The sequence below is a fragment of the Plasmodium malariae genome (genome assembly GCF_900090045.1).
Source record: "Plasmodium malariae genome assembly, contig: PmUG01_00_2, whole genome shotgun sequence".
NCBI classification, from domain to species: Eukaryota; Apicomplexa; class Aconoidasida; order Haemosporida; family Plasmodiidae; genus Plasmodium; species Plasmodium malariae.
In genome coordinates, this window is record NW_021638302.1 from 49,406 (window position 1) to 67,685 (window position 18,280).

The 18,280-nt window shown below is 18.3% G+C and overlaps 3 protein-coding genes and 2 pseudogenes across 5 annotated transcripts; all 5 read left to right on the forward strand.

Annotated features, from left to right (window-relative positions):
- Positions 1-2,036: 2,036 nt before the first annotated feature.
- Positions 2,037-2,842, forward strand: PmUG01_00013000 (Plasmodium exported protein, unknown function; the record flags this gene model as incomplete). The annotated part of the gene is made up of 2 exons (XM_029004622.1): positions 2,037-2,123; positions 2,252-2,842. The coding sequence occupies 2 exons, from the start codon at positions 2,037-2,039 to the stop codon at positions 2,840-2,842; spliced, it is 678 nt and encodes a 225-aa protein (XP_028859084.1).
- Positions 2,843-5,512: 2,670 nt separating this feature from the next.
- PmUG01_00013050 lies at positions 5,513-6,335 on the forward strand (annotated as a pseudogene). Its single transcript is given in 4 exon segments — positions 5,513-5,750; positions 5,764-5,825; positions 5,840-6,155; positions 6,169-6,335. Coding segments are annotated over 4 exon segments (783 nt in total).
- Positions 6,336-9,843: 3,508 nt separating this feature from the next.
- Positions 9,844-10,633, forward strand: PmUG01_00013100 (Plasmodium exported protein, unknown function; the record flags this gene model as incomplete). The annotated part of the gene is made up of 2 exons (XM_029004633.1): positions 9,844-9,930; positions 10,067-10,633. The coding sequence occupies 2 exons, from the start codon at positions 9,844-9,846 to the stop codon at positions 10,631-10,633; spliced, it is 654 nt and encodes a 217-aa protein (XP_028859085.1).
- Positions 10,634-12,472: 1,839 nt separating this feature from the next.
- Positions 12,473-13,240, forward strand: PmUG01_00013150 (annotated as a pseudogene). The gene is given in 6 exon segments: positions 12,473-12,502; positions 12,517-12,780; positions 12,795-12,917; positions 12,931-12,942; positions 13,074-13,097; positions 13,112-13,240. Coding segments are annotated over 6 exon segments (582 nt in total).
- Positions 13,241-17,059: 3,819 nt separating this feature from the next.
- Positions 17,060-18,011, forward strand: PmUG01_00013200 (fam-l protein; the record flags this gene model as incomplete). Its single annotated transcript, XM_029004644.1, has 2 exons — positions 17,060-17,146; positions 17,274-18,011. 2 exons carry the CDS (start codon positions 17,060-17,062, stop codon positions 18,009-18,011), a joined length of 825 nt encoding a protein of 274 aa, XP_028859086.1.
- Between the last annotated feature and the right edge of the window lie 269 nt (positions 18,012-18,280).

An 18,280-nucleotide genomic window follows, 5' to 3' on the forward strand; every position in this document is an offset into this window, starting at 1 on the left:
TTTTCACTAAGTGTAATGAGAATCAATATGTTCTTTTGTGAAATAATGGAATGATAAGTAGATAAATATATATACCTATGTTATATTTTTGATCTTATTTATAAATATATAGTCTATAGTGTTAACATCATTTTATGGATATCAAAATATACATATAGTTTGAAATAACTAGTAATTTCTTCAATAAATTAAGATAATTTAAAAAAAAAAATGAAAGTGAAAAATTGAATTATATTTTTTGGTAATTTATAAGTACGTAATGCTATTTCACTTTTTTAGAGAAGTTTTAATAAAATATATAAAAATGGTTACTATATTTTTTTAACAATGTTCAACTAAATAGACGTAATATATAAGGTTCAAATGCAGCTGTTTTTAGAGTAATTTTCATTATTAAATTTGGTTCTTTATAGATTCATATGAGCGTGATAATATTAATACATGTTTAGTAATAATATTTACATAAATATTAAATAGTATTATTTAATCAATTATATAACACATAGATATATTTTTCTTGTAGAAGAGTAATTAGAAATTAAGAAAATGAGACCCTCATATTTGAAAAATATTGTATTCACAAAATAAATGTGTTGCAGTGAGATTTTTAATTGAACGTATATATTTTTTTTTTTTTGTTACTATTCATTATTATTATATTTTAATGAAACATTTCTTCCATGAAAATTATATATATATTTTATAATTCTACTTTATATTTTTTTTTTTTTATGATCTGTTTTAATATTATTTTGTTTATAATAATTCTTTATTTATTAGTAGCTGTATTGTAATCTAAAAAGAATAAAAAAAAAAAAATATAAAATACCTTTCTTATATTAAGATAAATTTTTATTATATAAAAATTTTAAACATTCATGTGGTTTAAAAACATATTTGTAATTTATTTATTTATAAAAAAACAATACAATATAAATTATTTCTATATTTTTTCATCAAAGAAATTACTAAATCTTTCATATACCAATTTTATTTTTTTTATTTATTCTTTTGTATATCCCAAAATTATATTGTTAATGATACTTTATTTGTAATCTTAAAATGCTACAAATATTTCTGAAATTATTGGATTGCACAAAATTGTTTTATATGCTAATTTTATTTTTATCTTCGTTTTGTTTTTTTTCTGATATATTAATATATTTCAAATATATATTTCTTTACATTTTTAAAAGAAAAAAAAAAAAAAAAAAAAAAAAGCTAATTTGTACATTTTTAAAATTTACACTAGATAGAAATAAATTTCATTTGGAATTATATACAAATTTTACAATTGTAAAAATTATTATACAAAAATAGAATAATTATTATGGTACTTTTAAAAATATATACATAATTTCATAGACTTTTATAATAAAAATTTTATTTTCTTAATATATAAAAATTTATATAAGAAAAAATTGTAGTTAAATAATAACGAATATACGATAAAATAAAAATATTTTTTCCTATCTTCATATTTTTTTTCTATTATTTTTACGGTAACAATAATCAATTTATTTAACTAGAAGGTGAAGTATACAAAAAAACATGTATAAAATAAGAATTATTTCTTAGAAGGAACACAAAAATTCATAATTATTGTGTGAACATATATTAGTATAGATTTTCTACGTACAGTTCTTCTTTTGTATGAATGAAAAAATGTTATCACTGAATAAATAATTTGTTTTCATATCATCTTAATAATTTCCTTCGTATTATATATTTTTTTTTTAAACTAATTTATAAAAAAAAATTTAATCTCTTTGCTATTAAATAATTAATTTAAATATTATACAATTATCATTATTTTTATTCAATTTATTTCTATAATAATCTATATTGAAATTGTTCTAAATTTAAAAAATTTTGTGTTTGTGAAAAAAAAAAATATATTATAAATCATATAAAATTTAAATAAAAAATAAATAAAAAAAAAAAAATATGAATGGCTTCTTTTATCATTTTCAATATATAAAACTATAGTTATTTTTCGTATTAGTTAATATATAATAAAATTAATGATGCATACAATGAAAAAAAATTTCAATTCCATCATTTTTATTAAAATCTTTATCTTTACTCTTTTAATTTGGATAATTCATTATAACAATGATTTGGTATTATAATAATATTTCGTATAATACTTTATTTTTTGTTACTGAATATTTTATCTTTAAAAATAACATTTTCTTAGCATGGAAATATATGTTCTTATAAATAATATGTTTACTTTTTTTTTCTTTAGAAGAGCTATAATGGGTTATTGGATGAGAAGTATAAGTTAGATAGAGATTTATACTTAACAACTAATCGACAGTTAGCACATCATTCAGTGAATAGAAATTTTAATGGACGATTTAATAAAGTGCTAGATGAAGAACATATATCTAAAAATAAAAAAGACATATTATTACAAAACAAAGAATTAAAAGAAAGTGAATTAAAAAGAGAAAAAAGGCATAAAGTGCATAAAAGTAGTAATTCTTCGTTATCTAGTAGAGCGGATGTATTCTGTGAAAAAAAAATATTCAGCGTATTACATTCCATTGACAAAATAAAGAATAACGAAGAAATGAACGCTTGGGAAAAGTGTACAGCCATAAATAGAAAGAAGATAAAAGCATTATTAATTCCTTCCATTTTATTATTATTGGTATTATTAGTATATTATAAATTAGGGCTTAAGTTAAAGGGTATAATTGAAGTAGAAACTATATATTATTATCCTGTGACTATAATTTTTTTAGGTTTTTTATTCGCGATATACTTATCTATTGTATTAGGCTTTATTTATACCTGTAGAAAAATTAAAAAATATAGAACTCTAAATAAATAAAAGTAACAAATTTGTAATAATGGTAGGGTTTATTTATAAAAAAAAACTTTAAATTCTAAAAAATAGTTATGTAGCATTCTTAAGAATATTATGTTCACAAGAAGAGTACATGAAGTAACATTATTTTTATAATACCACCTGAACCTGCATATTTGTTTTTATATAAAATATAATAATATATATTCATAACTTTTATTGAATTTGATTGATTTATTTTATAAATTTGTATTTTAATATTTTCCTTGTGTTTAATTTAATACATCGACCATACAATATATATTATTTTAATTATATTTTTGTTTGTAAAATATATGTATGTTTCATAAAATTCATAAAAAAACTGCTTTTATTATAATTTTGTTAAATTTGTAGGAAATTCATGTTATTACATTAGAATGTGCACTTATTTTGTTTCCATTTCCTTTATTCTTTTTAGTAAAATAGGATTATTTCGTCATCCAATTAAAAAAAGAATGTATGATATTTTTATAAATTAAATGTAGATGTCTTTTCTTAAAAATATATAATAAATAAATAGTATTTATTTAATTTTGTAATAAAATTGTAATTTATATGTACTATAAAGTTTATTATGTTAAATATATTAATATATGTATTTGGAACAAAATGATTTTTAAGGATTGTTTAAATTTTTTAAGGTTTTAAATTATTAGTTATAAATATGTAACAGTATCATATTTTTTCAAAAAATATGTTAGTTGTTTTTGGCAAATAATTTGCGGGAACATTAATTAACGTAACTAAATAAAAAATTAATATTCTAAATAATTTGATTCTATTAAATGTTATTTTAATTCAATGTATAAAAATTACTTGAATATATATTGTAAAGAAGAATTATAAATATATATTCCACTTTCATTTTTATTTTTTCTTAACTGCCACATATGAGCATACCAATGAAAAAGGATAAAACGTTTATTAACTCTTCCTTTAGAAATGTACCTTATTTTGTTTCGTAATAATCATCATTTTTCTGTTTATGCTACTATGTAGTTTTGTATACAAGTGTGAAAAAAGTAGTGTTATTAATGATTACATATATTTTTAAATGTGCAAAATTGAAGTTAAGTACTACTTACATTTTGATACAAATGATTCTACTTTTTTTAATGAAATAAAAAGTAATAAATGTGAATGAACATAACTTTGATTTATACAAAAACGTGTCAATTAGTTATTATTAAATTGATACTTTATAATAGAATTGAATAAATGAAAAATATATATATATATATATATAAAAGGTTAAATTAAAAAAGAGATAAATATAACATTTTGCATGCAGTGTATATATGAGTGCTTTAGGTGATTAGACGTAATATAACAATGTATCTCTTCTTTCAATTCAAATAGGCGTAAAAGTTATATTTAGTATATTTTTGAGTTATTAGAGTTTTGTAGATTTATAATTTCATGTCCTGTGAATTATGTTTTATATATTTTTAAATTATTTATGTATGAATTTATGTGATAGAAAAAAGTTGAATTAACAATTGGATAATTGTGAATTGGAATATTTATATACATAATAATAAAATTTTAGATAAAATAAGATTATTTTATTTCCCCTTTAGTTAATATTAGACGCCAGAGTATGCTATTAAAATATTTAATTTTATGCATATAATGTATATATATTAATATGGTAAAATATAATATAAATTATTTTTTGTATCAGAAATAAGTATATTTAGCATAACGCATTTTTTCCAGGAATAATATTTGTGTTTATAGTTTTCATATGTATTTATTTTCAGCGGTCCAAAATATATTTGATAAAAGATAATAAATAGTAATATTTTGTTATCTGTTCTATTCCAAATATTTTATATTTTTATATATTGAAATATATAAAATAAATACATATTTTTTTTTTTTTTTTTTTAATTTATTTTAAAGTATTTATTTTTAAAAAATATATTTATATATATTTTCTAGGAGTATTAAAAATTCCGCGTCCACTGTTTGTTTATCTAGTATGTAGACTTTCATTTTTAATTGTATATTATATATTTTAGTATTTTATCTATTTATACATTAACATGAATTTTTAAAGAATTAAAATTTAAACATCATTTTAAATTGTGTTATGGTAATTTAATATAATAATATTTATATCTTCTGAGATGATAATAGTTGACATTTAATTTTGTGAATCCATTAATATATTTTTATATATCCTAGTAATAAATTAAAAAAAATAATATTATTTATGATAATAGTTATTGTGCATGCATCAGAATATAATACCATAAAAACTGATATCCTTTTCTTATTATATTAATAAATCAATAAAAATAGTTAATATACATAATGCACTTATTTTTTTATTGAATGTGGTGCATTATAAATGTGCATAACCATTGTATATTAATTTAGAGTGCTTTTCTATTTAGCATAATATTATATTTTTAAGAAAACACAGTATTTGAAAAAAAAAATTAAAATATATTTAATTAAAATAAATAATGAATTAATTATAAAAGTATATGAATTAGCGCAATAATAGAAAACTATCGCAATCCCACATAATATATCGATATAATTACATTAAAGTACGTTTGAGAAATGGACTACTGGATTGAGGTTTCTGTTCGAACTTGTAACTTAGGAATTATTGTTTTGTAAAATATTTTATAAGGATGAAAATTACATGAACATAAAACGATAAAAAATGTAAATACGTCAAATTAAAAAACGGACAGAGCATAAACTGTTGTAGTAGTACATATGGAAGTACTCGAAAAATTCAAAAATGAGAAATTGGAATTTAAGTAAGGAAAATTATTAAAATTATACCTAGAAGTTACTTCAAAAGAGGTATTTTAAACGTATCTTAATTTAAGAAATGGTAAGTTAATAACTGAAAATATTAAAAGCAGGAATGACAATAAAAAAACAAAAAATTCGATGGAATAAATGAGTGGAAGGACATAAAAATTTTTCTGAAAAGTAGAAAAAAAACATTGGTTATATAGTTTGAAAAATGAATGGAAGACAGAATAAGCTTACATAAAAAACAATGAAAAACTAAAAGAGAATATCCTAAATGAAATTGGAAGTGTTCCATTCCTAGATAGGAAAAAAGCTTCGGGCATGCAGTGGATATCAAGTAAGGACATGATTGTAGAAAGGTATTTGAAATAGGACTGATATAAGATATTGACAGAGGTATATCAAAATATGTTGGATAAAAATGAAAATGAAGAAAATAAAGATGATTAACCATTAAAAAATGTAAAAGAATTGTAGAATAAAGTAAGTGATGAAGAAATATATTAGAAAAAACTTAGCATAGCTGTTTATAATTGTACATTTGATAGCACTAGAAGAATATGAAAAATAAAATTATATAGAAAATAGTGTGTCGTACGTGCACAATTGCATGAATGAATCCTAGAAAAAAGGAAGCGTATATAAAGAATAACAGATACAAAGAAATATCATTGGTTCTATTATTTACGTTTAGGAAAATAATAAAAACTAGGATATTCATAGTTATAAATATGAGATCTCTATTTATTAGGAAATAATAGATTCGATAGGATATTATACATATGTAAATTCTATATATATGGAGAATACCGTAGAGGAATCCTATAAAATATTAGAATAATACACAATAGTAATAGATAGGGAGTACATAAAATATTTTAGAATGCTATTAAAGAGAAATATGGTTATACCCATAAGAAATATTTATTAAATATTATTACATAGGAATGGAATAAAGAAAATTAATTACAAAATGAATATTATAAAAGAAAAAAAAAGGTATAAAATTTGAATATAAAAATTCATTTATTTAATATATATTATAATTATAAATAATTTTCTTTTTCAATAAAAACATGTATAAGAAAGTTTTATTAATACTTGTTTTAAAAGAATATACAAAGAGGATTATATATATATAAAATAACAAGTTAATATATATATATCAAACATTAAAATATTACTATATGAAATATTAAGCAATATATTTTGTTTTACTCCTTAATAAGGAATTTCTTTCATTGAAATCATACAATATAAATAAAGTATTACTAGTATTTTTAAAAGGTATTTTAATTTTATTTTTTTTGTTATACATATTTTAGATTATTCAATAACATATTATTGGGTACCTGATACCCACAATTATAAAGTTAAAATGTATATTAGGATTCTATATAAAAATTATTTTAATATATATATGTTATTTATTAATATTATATTCGTTTTTTTTTTATATATTTAATTTGTTTAAACATTATTTATTCAATTTAATATTTAAATATTTTAAATTCTAAATATTTATATAAAAAAAAAAAGATAAAACAAAATTTTAAATGTATCATCCATGAGTACGTTCTTTATTCTTAGAAGATAATATATATTCTTTTTTATTTCTAAATATATATTACCTAAATTGTGCGATAAATATATTTTTGGGTAATTAGTATATATGATCATTATTTTAAGTTATTTCTAAAAACATTTTTATGATATTATATGTCTTTAATTTGGATAATAATATATTCCTAAATCTATATATACAACGTTTTTATAGCTAGTACAACCGTCTATATGAGAATTATAGAATATTAACTTATGATATATTGTTATTTTTCTGTAGTATATTATTATAGGTGTTAAAATAATTAAGTAATAAGATGTAAATCATATTTATACTGAAATTATTTATCTTATTTTTATTATTTTAATAAAATATTTTTGAAGCAATAAAATGTACTATTAAATTTCTCTCCTTTATTTTTATATTATATTATTATTTGTATTATGTTATATAGATACTCGAGAAAAAAGGAAGAATATATTAAAATTATTTTTTATAAATAAATATTTTAATTGTATAAAATAATAAAAAATTTTAATGTAATTTTTCTCAAATTTTTTGTTATTTAACTTTATGACAAAGCCATATGACATCTTATTTTTGACAGGATAAAAATAACAGTATTATTATTAATGTTTTTTAAAATAATATTGTACATATAAAATACATATATAAGAGGATTTTTTTAAATTTTGTATCATCCGCATTAGCGATTTATTTTAAAAAACGAAGTCTAAAAATTCCTTAATCTCAAATAAAGTTAAATTTTTTGTTTTGCATTAAAGGATCTGACAGGAAAAAGCTAATAAATATTATGTGCAGTCATAAATATACATGTATTTTATATATTTAACAATTTTTCATAAAAACGTCACATTAAAATGTTTTTTAAATACTAAAAAATTTTATTGTTTTTAAAAAGAAAATTTTTTTAATAATACATAGCACACTTATTTTCATAAAGAAATTTGCAGAAATTCATAATATTTAAAATAAATATATAATAAGTGTATTTATTATAGAGTTTTACATATAAAAGTTATTTTCATTAAATTTTTATACATTCATCATCAGATTTAATCATAGAATATTTTATAGAATAAATATATGCCTATATTTTTATGATATTTATTATATATAATTAATATATATATATATATATAATAAAAATGAAATGATGAAATATTTTATATATTGAGTGATATATATTTAAGCATCCAAATATAAAAACGTTATTATTACAAAGCATATATATATATGAAAAAAGTTATTAAATATTACTATATTTAATATATTATTAACTTAATAAATATATAAGTAAAGAATTTACTTTCCAACTATCAATTTTTTATGTAGAAAAATTACATAATAAACAAGCAATATACTTATAAGTCTTCAAGAAATATAAGTAAATAATAGCATATGAATAAAAACTGCAAAAAATATAAAACTGTTTTAAAGCTATATTTAAAAATAATGTATATAATTTTAGTATTAATTTCTTTATTACATATAATGGGACATATATTTATTCATTCTTATATTTCGTTTAATCGTTTAAACGTATCTATGTGAAGCCATTGTCTCAACTTAATATATGTATGATTTTATAAGGTAAAATGGCTAACAATTGCATCTTAAGTATTATTAAAGTGTCAATTAATTAATTATTTATAAATATTGATTAAATTAGCTTGTAATAATTCTTTAATATTCATTGATTTTTTTCTTTTATTAATTATATTTTATTTTTTAATAGAACGATTATTAGAAAAGAATATTTGTCCATTGAAGTATTCTGTTTTAATATTAATTTATAAACTGTTGTATTATTAAATATTTTCAATTAATATTAAAAGCCATGAACGAAGTCAGAGCGCAAGAAAATTATGTCATATATATTATTAAAAAATTTTAAATTTAATTTATCTTATATAACAATAAAAGTAACCTCGTTTAAATATCGTATAATTCATATCTATCCGACTTTTAATCGTTTTTTCTTAAAATATATAAAAAGCTGACATTGTTGATACTTCCGGTTAATTAAATTCCATTATATCATTGTTACGATATATCTATATGTTTGTTCTAATTGTTCTGCTTATAGCAAATTATTTTAAAAATAATTTTTATAAGACATTAGTTTACTTAAAAAGATTTTTTATTATTTTAATCGTAACAAAGAAATTTAAAATAATATTTTTTAAAAGTTGAATTTATGTATTATATATTATATAATTTTATTAAATTTTACCCAATTACCTAGCTGAATTAAGCAAAGCATTTAAATAATATGCAAATAAAATATATGTAAATTTTTTCGAAGTAAATTATCTTTGCAACAAGTCTAATTGTAGTTTTTATGTACCATTCATTGTTCTTTTAGAAACTATTCCATTTATATCATTTTAATATATTTACATAGAAAATTTACTAATTACATTTAAATTTTTTTTTCTCTTTATACATTTAATTATATGTTATTATTATATAATATATACAATTTATAAAATATATATATGACAGAAACAATAAAAAAAAATTATAATCTATCTTCTATTGAATATAAGCGATATAATTATATAAATAATAATTTTATTATCGAATAAGTTTTAGCGGCGTAAATAATTTTGACATGATGGTACAAGCTAACAAATTCTTTTTCTTCATTAAATTCTGCGCATTTTCTCTTTTAATACGGACATATCAGAATTCACATAAGGTAGGATAATTGCTATATTTAACAAATTCTATACATTTTTTTGTAATCATACATTTTAATTTTAAAAATTAATATTTTATTCATGCAAAAATATTTATATTTTTATTTAATATCAAATATTTGTTCATATTTGTAGACAAATACATATGGAATATCATATATTAAGAAAATTGACCTAAGTAATTCATTATATGTAAGAGTAGACAGATTATTAAATGAAGAAAGAGGTTTACATTCCCCCAATGGAAGCATACCTTTAAAAAAAATGTCTCAAAAAAACTTTAAAGTGTCATCTGATACATCATATAATAATGATAACTATGAAGGACGGCATAGAAAATTAAAAGGAAAATCGTCAAAAAAGGAAAAAAACGTATCACCATCTATTATTAAATCTAAAAAAGGATTAGATGATACATATAATATTAAAATGGTAAAAGCATTTGATAATGAATTCAAAGAAATAAATAAACTTAAGTGTGAATTTTCACAAAAATTTTTAAGGCGTATTCTTGTTATTATTCCAGTTATATTGTTCAGTATTGCTGCATTGGTGTTAGTAATGCTAACAAATACTAAGGGCATTCAAGATAACCTTTATGCCACATTATCCTTTCCAATATTTGTTTCAATATTTATTTTAACAGTATTAGTTACTTACTGTAAATTATTGAAAAATATGTACAAGGGTAATAATAAGTAAAATTACGTAAGAGCATTTCTAAATACATATAAAGAATAAAAAATAGGGTAATTCTTGGATATATATATATTGAATGCTTATATATTAGAATACAGTAATTTTATCTTTTTGATAATATATATATATAAAAACTCTTAATAGGTAATATGAGAATTCTAGTTTTTTTAACTTTAATCTAAATAAAATCTTTTAAAATTTTTAATATTTTTCTTAATATGGATAGTTTGTTAATTTTTTTAGTGTTCGTCTTTATAATTTATTCTGTTTAAGTGCTGTAAAAATATCTACATTTTTAATTTATTTATTTTTTTATTTGTATGTGTATATAAATTATCAATAAACTATGTTTAAGTTATTATATTTTATTTATATTATTATTACTTGTTTTACTGGGTTAGTAATTTAATATATTATTTTTTATTAGTTTATCTCTACCTCAATATGTATGTACATTATTTAGGTTATAACTTTTTACGTTTCATAATTTTTCTGTATATGTGTATATATTTAGTGAAGATTTATTGTTGTTTGTCATATATTAATTAGAACGTCTATTTAGAGAAATATAACATGAAATTGCATAATATTCATAATTTCTTTAAATTCTAGTGAAAAGTTGGTACTTTAAATACTTGTAAATTTTCATAAGTTAAATATATATAATATTATTATATTTATCTTGATGAATTTTATGTTTAATTTATTATAAAAATTTATTACTATAATAAAGCGAAGAAGAAAATGTTTATTTCTTTGTGTTTTTTAAGGAATTTAATATATTTTATTAATTCACCTATTTTTTAAAATATTACAATTCTAAAATTATTTAATTAATACAAAACAAATTGTGTACTAGTGTTTTTGCAATATTTTTTCTAACAAAACATTTATGTTATGTTAAGCTATAAATTAATAAATTCCATATACAAATAAAAATGTAAAATAATTTGATTGGTAAAATAATTGGGTAATATCATTTACAGTTTAAATATATGTATACTAGAGGGATAGAAAAATTTGGATGAATAAAATTTTAAAATAATACATGATAGTAGGAGAAAAAAACAATAGAATAATTCATTTCTTATTTTATATAATATTTTTATTATTATAAGTACATTTATATAATATATTTATATTTGCTTTGTTCCTTTCCATTTATGTTATAATAAATGTTAAATTAAAGTACTCTGAATAACTATTAGTATATGTTTTTGGTTATCTAGAAATTATTACTAAAAAGAAAAATATATATGCTTTATTATTATTATTATATTGTATCTAAGAAATATACTTCAAGTAAATATATTAGAAAAAATAACATTTCACTGTAGGTGATATTCTACTTAAATATTTATATAAAAAATTATTTATTCTTTAAGTTATATATTATAAGTTGTTATAACAAAAACTATAAAAATATTAGATTTCCTAAAATTTTTATAATAAAAACTGTTTTGACTTGTTCCAATTATTAAATGAAGTATTATTAAAAATGTTATATCTATTTACTTCATTGTTAATATTTAATAAAAAATTATGTATTAATAAAAACTTTATATATTAATTTTTTGAACATTATAATAAAATATGTAAATATATATATGTTTTTAACATATAATTTAAATAAATATATAGGGGAATACTAAAATATCTTATTGCTGATATATTATCATTGTGGAATTTTTTAAAGATGTAAAATGCATTTATGTACTTAATTTACCTAATAATTTATACGAACTAATTTGAAAGTTATAATGAATATGTAATTTCTTTAAATTTTTAATATATTTTTATTGTCTTATTTTCATATTATTTCATTTTTTTACTTTTCAGAATTTAGGAGCAACTAAGAAAAAAAAAATATTTGTATATTTGAAGAAGATTATAAACCTGATGGTACTACATGATAATTTGATTTATTAAACCATTTAAAGGAAACACATATTAATATATATAATATTGAATATAAGCTTAATAATAATTGTAAACAGAGAAATATGATTCCTGCATTAATTAGTTATAGTTTTAGTGATCATGAGTACCTTATTGTATTGAATGTATCGTTAAACGAAAAAATAAAAGGTTACATATATGCAGGATCTAAATGTGAATATAAAATAAAATTATATGAGCTACACATTCAGAAATTATAAGAAAATTAGAAACGAATATATATAGTGAGGAAAAGTGTACAAGAAGTGAATCTACTTATAAATGTTACATTTCACATTAATTAAAAACTGCTTTTTCTGTTGGTTTTACTATATGGGGAATTTTTGTTACTACTTTTTCATTTTTTGTATAAGTTTATATAAGAATTATCGTTAATAAATATGAAACTTAAGAACAAAATTGCACTTTATTTTCATTAAAATATTATTGTTGTTATATATATATAAACATATTTCATTGCTTTTCGTTTTATATTATAATTCAGTTCCATGGGACACTGAATTCATAGTCACCTAAATAAAAAAAAAAAGAATAATAAAGGACATAATTCCCGAAGAATCACGTGAATTATTAAAAATATTTGCTGAAAATGGGATTTCACATTCAGAAGACGGAAGAATTAGGATAGGTTATCATTCTTCAGCAATTTAGTAATTTACTTGTAATGCTGAATTGGTAATTTATTTTTAAACTGATATGAGAAAGGAAAAGATTAATTCTTGGAATATTTCATTAAGCTGTAAAAGGAAAAATAAATAATATAATGAATATATAAATAACACATAAATGTTGAAAAAAGAATATTTACACTTATTAATATAAGATATTAATATTAATGATACATTGAACATAATATATTAGTAAATTTTGTATTATATTATAGATCAAAAAAAAATATATGGTGAATATATAATATTTTATTGTATAAATTGCATATTTCCCTAACAAAGTATTATAATATATAATTCTATTAATTATGTTATTCTCTATAATATATAACTAATAATTTAAATGCTAATTCTACTGACTTTAATAATAAGAAGCACTATAATTTAAACTATCAGATGCTTTATTTGTTATTATAATTTTTTGATTCTAGCATTATTTCATTAAATATCAAAAGAAAAAATCATTTGTTGTAATAATTAATATGAATTGAAAATTCTATAATAATGTTTCTAAAATAATTTTAAATAAATAGAAAAAAATATATTAGAAATCTTTATATTTCAGTATATATAATAATATAGTTACAAATTTAATTACAAAATATATATATAATATACAGCATATATATTATATTACAAATATATGTACATAACATGTAATTTATTCTTTATAAATACAATAATTATTATAATAAATTATGTTTTATTTTTCAATTCTCTCTATATTTTTCATATATTTCTTTCCTATATAGTATTAATAAAAGTAAGTAATAATATTTATATAAAGAAAGTATAAAAATGATAATGAAAAATTCTAATGTATTCTTATAAATATTTTAAATGAACGAATATGTTATTATCATTGTTGAGGTTATAAATTATATGTACAACATAATGTTATTGTGATTCCTTAATCATCTTAATATCTTATAAATGTATAATTATATATATTTTTATTTAGTCTTAATGGGAGCTAATGTTTTTACTAAAATATTCGTAGAGAATATTTTTTCATTACGTTTTTACTTCTACTCATGCATCATATTTATATATATATACTTTTTTTTTTTTACGGAAATATTTCAGTGAATGATATATATTAAACAAGATAATGAAAATAGAAAGGAAATATATGTACAAAGAAAATTTATTATGTTATTCATTTGTTATAATATACATTTATTAATTATTTTTGAGGCATTAGTTTTAATTTTGAGCATTTATTCTATATAATGAAACTGTACATATATAGGAAATAAATTATGATGTTAGTGTTAACATTTCATTATTAATAAATCAGTTGTTACTTATATTACTTTAATTTTTATTTGTAGTATGTACTCATTGGAAAACACAAGATATATAATAATTATAATTATGTAAATTTTATTGTAATAACAAAAAAATTTTATCCAAAATTATAGATGAATATTGTGTATTTATATACCTTATATTAATTAATTAAGTTTATTAAGTAAAAATAAATATATCCAAAAATTAGTTCATTTTTTTTATATATAATATTTCAGAAGAGATAAATTGTTAAGTATGAACAATAAACAAAAAAAAAGAAAAGAAATTAAATAAGAAAATAAAACATCTCATAATTGTTAAATATCTTGTGTATATTTAGTGAAATAAAGAACTATATACAGATAGAAAAATAGGTAAACTTAAACAACTAGGAATTCATAGAATAGTCCGAGAATTTTGGACACGTTTATAATATGAAAAATAAATCTTGTTACATATCGGTAAATAAAAATTACGTTAGAAAAGATTAAGTATAAAAATGGATAATAATGAAATTGATATAAAAAAGGAATGCTGAAATTATAAATATGTCATATAATTTATAGATAATTAGAACGCATGTAAGAATGAATAAAGAACTAATAGCAATTACTTATCTGCCTTATTTCCTAATATACATTATTATTTTTTATGGATTTAAAAATATTAAATCAATTTTAGTTTTTTTTATCTTAAAAAAAGTGAAAAAATATATATATATTATATTCTTAAGCGTAATTACCCTAAAGTTATAATGTTAACAGGATATATAAATTTCTATGTTGATACACAATTTTTTAACTTGAGAACATTTAATAAATTTTAATATATTTTATTAAAAATAAAAAGTAACTTGGGTAATGAATGTTATGTAATCTAAAAAATTATTAATTCTAAAAATTCAGAATAATATAATCATATTATTAAACATAAAGAAAAAAAATTCTATATATTGTACAGAATATGCCCAACTATCTTAATTATTATACTTAGAATATATATATCGCGTTTATTTTAAAAATATATTTAAAAAGGTAATATTTCAATGAAATAAATAATATAATTTAATTAATATTATCATAAATCAGTATAAATTTATATTGTATATATATTTAATTTTTTTATTACTACAATATAGGTGGTAAAATCTGTATATAACCCCTCATACAAAAGTTATTGCTAGAAGCAAATATAAACATTTTTCTTTTCTTTATTCATTTTTTTTTTCTTAACATTAAATACTATAATACTTTATTATATTCTATCCTTTCTGCAAAAAAGATTCTTATGTATATAAAAGTTTTATGCTTTAGGGTGTGGAATATTACTATGAAATAATCAAAATATTATAGTGCCATATCATCTTCTAGAAGGAATTCTATGTAAAATATTAATATTATTATTTGTTTTAATTATTTATTAATAAGAGAAAGAATATATATATATATGTATATACTGTTCTATTATCCTTCTTTAGTCGTTTTTAAATAAATTCATTTTATAAAAATTCATATTATATCTACGATACAATAAAACATGAATAATTTATATGCCTTTTCATTATTGATTAAATAGAGATATACATTATTGAACTAATGTTATTTCAATAATAATCTATTTAATACTAGAATTCTTGTTTGTTTCTTTTTTTTCTTTTTTTTATTATATTATATTAAAAAATTTTCTGATTACATATTTTTAATTAAAAAAAAACGAAAACTGAGCTCTAGTTGTTTAAAAACATTTCATTTACGAACAATATGAATAAAGTTTAGATATTATAATTTTCAAAAATTATACAGAAAAAAAAAAATATTAGTTTATTTACTTTTAAAATATATATGTTTTTATAGATTTGATAGCATGATATATATTATACTTTTTATATACATTATAGAAAATAAGAGAATAAAAGTAATATAATAAATGCATCAGAGAATAGTATTCAAAGTATCCTTATCTTCATTTATCTTTTAACTTATTATATAATTATTGCAATTAATATTTTTTAACAATAATAACAAGTTTTTCCAAAGCATTTTTAAAAAGTTAAAATTAGATATTATACCTTTGATATAGAGAATAATAAATTACCGATATTCGATATATTCTCTATAAACTGAATATATATGTATATTAATGAATATTGTATTTTATTTTTATTATTTTTTTCTTTAAAATAATTAATATAGAAATCATTTAATTATTATATTCAATAGTTAATTTGTGTATTTTGAATATTTATGAATAAATTCAAATTATTTTATTTTAATAAAAGTTTTTTAAAAATTAGATTAAGTTAAAAATTCCATAACAGATTTTTATAGTTAATTTTCTTTTTGAACTTAGTAGAAAGCACTATAATTATTTACGTTTTACCACGTTATTATGAAAAAAGAAATAATAATAGTTTATAAATTAAATATATTAGCGTTTATCATTAGCTGCATATTATATTATTGTTAAAACTTTTCCTACTATATATGTTACAATATTGAATGTATATATAATGGAACAAAATATTAAGTTACTGTTTTTTACTACACTTTCTTCCTTTATAATTTTAAGTTGGATATGTCATTTTTACAATGATATGGTGTGATCATATTGATTATTGATGCTAGTATTATTTATATTTTTCATATTTAATTTTTGTTAATGCTGTTTCTTAGAATAATATTTTTTATTTATATACATAATTTATATTTACTTTGTGTTTTTAGAGTACTTTTAATAAATATTTAAATGAAAATTATAATCTTCACGAAAAAAAAGATATAAAAAGTTATCGATTACTAGCAAAATGTAAACAGAATCATATATCGAGTATTGTAGGTTTAAAAAGTGTTATACGAAATAACGAACTTAAAGACAAAAAGAATATAAGTAATAGCGAAAAAGAGAATAAATATATATATGTACAATTAGATGAAAGTTCATTGAATAGTGTGGTACACCATAAACAATCTAAGAAAAACAAATCTTATATATTTGAAACAAAAACCTATTCTAATCTTGAAAAAAAAATATTCAAAGAACTAGATTATTTTGATTTTCTTAAGAACAACAGAACGATTAGTGACAATCTGTACAAAAAAATGGTACTAAAAAAATACAGATCACGAATTATTATACCATTAGTATTGTTTATTTTTTTATCAATATCGCTCTTATTAGATTTTTGCTGTGGTTATGGCTTAAGAAGGGGGTTGTTTATATTATTGAAATTATCATTAGGTAGAGCTCCATTGGATAGTTTATACACATTTTTGCAGAATAATTTAGGTTCGTTTTTCAAGTTAACCACATCTAGTAATAGGGAATTATATATAACACCCTTCTTTGAATTTCTAATATATTTCTCATCGTTCGTTATATTGGGTATTACATTAATATTAGGTGTTCTTTACTATCATAAAAAAGTTAAAAAATATGAAAAAATTAAACACAAGAAAAGATAAAATGAATTTGAGTAAACATATTTTTTTATATAATGGAGTAATTAATATAAGTTACGCCTATATTATCTTTAGTTTATACATATATTAAGCATACACATAATTGCTTTTATTGCACACCTGAACATGTATATGTGGTATTTTTGATATATAACAGCATAAATATATTTTCTGAGATTTTTTTTGAATTTGAATGTTTTAATGTTAGTAATTTTTATTGTAATATATTGTTTTGTCTTGGATAATTAACTTAGTTTTGAATATATATTTTT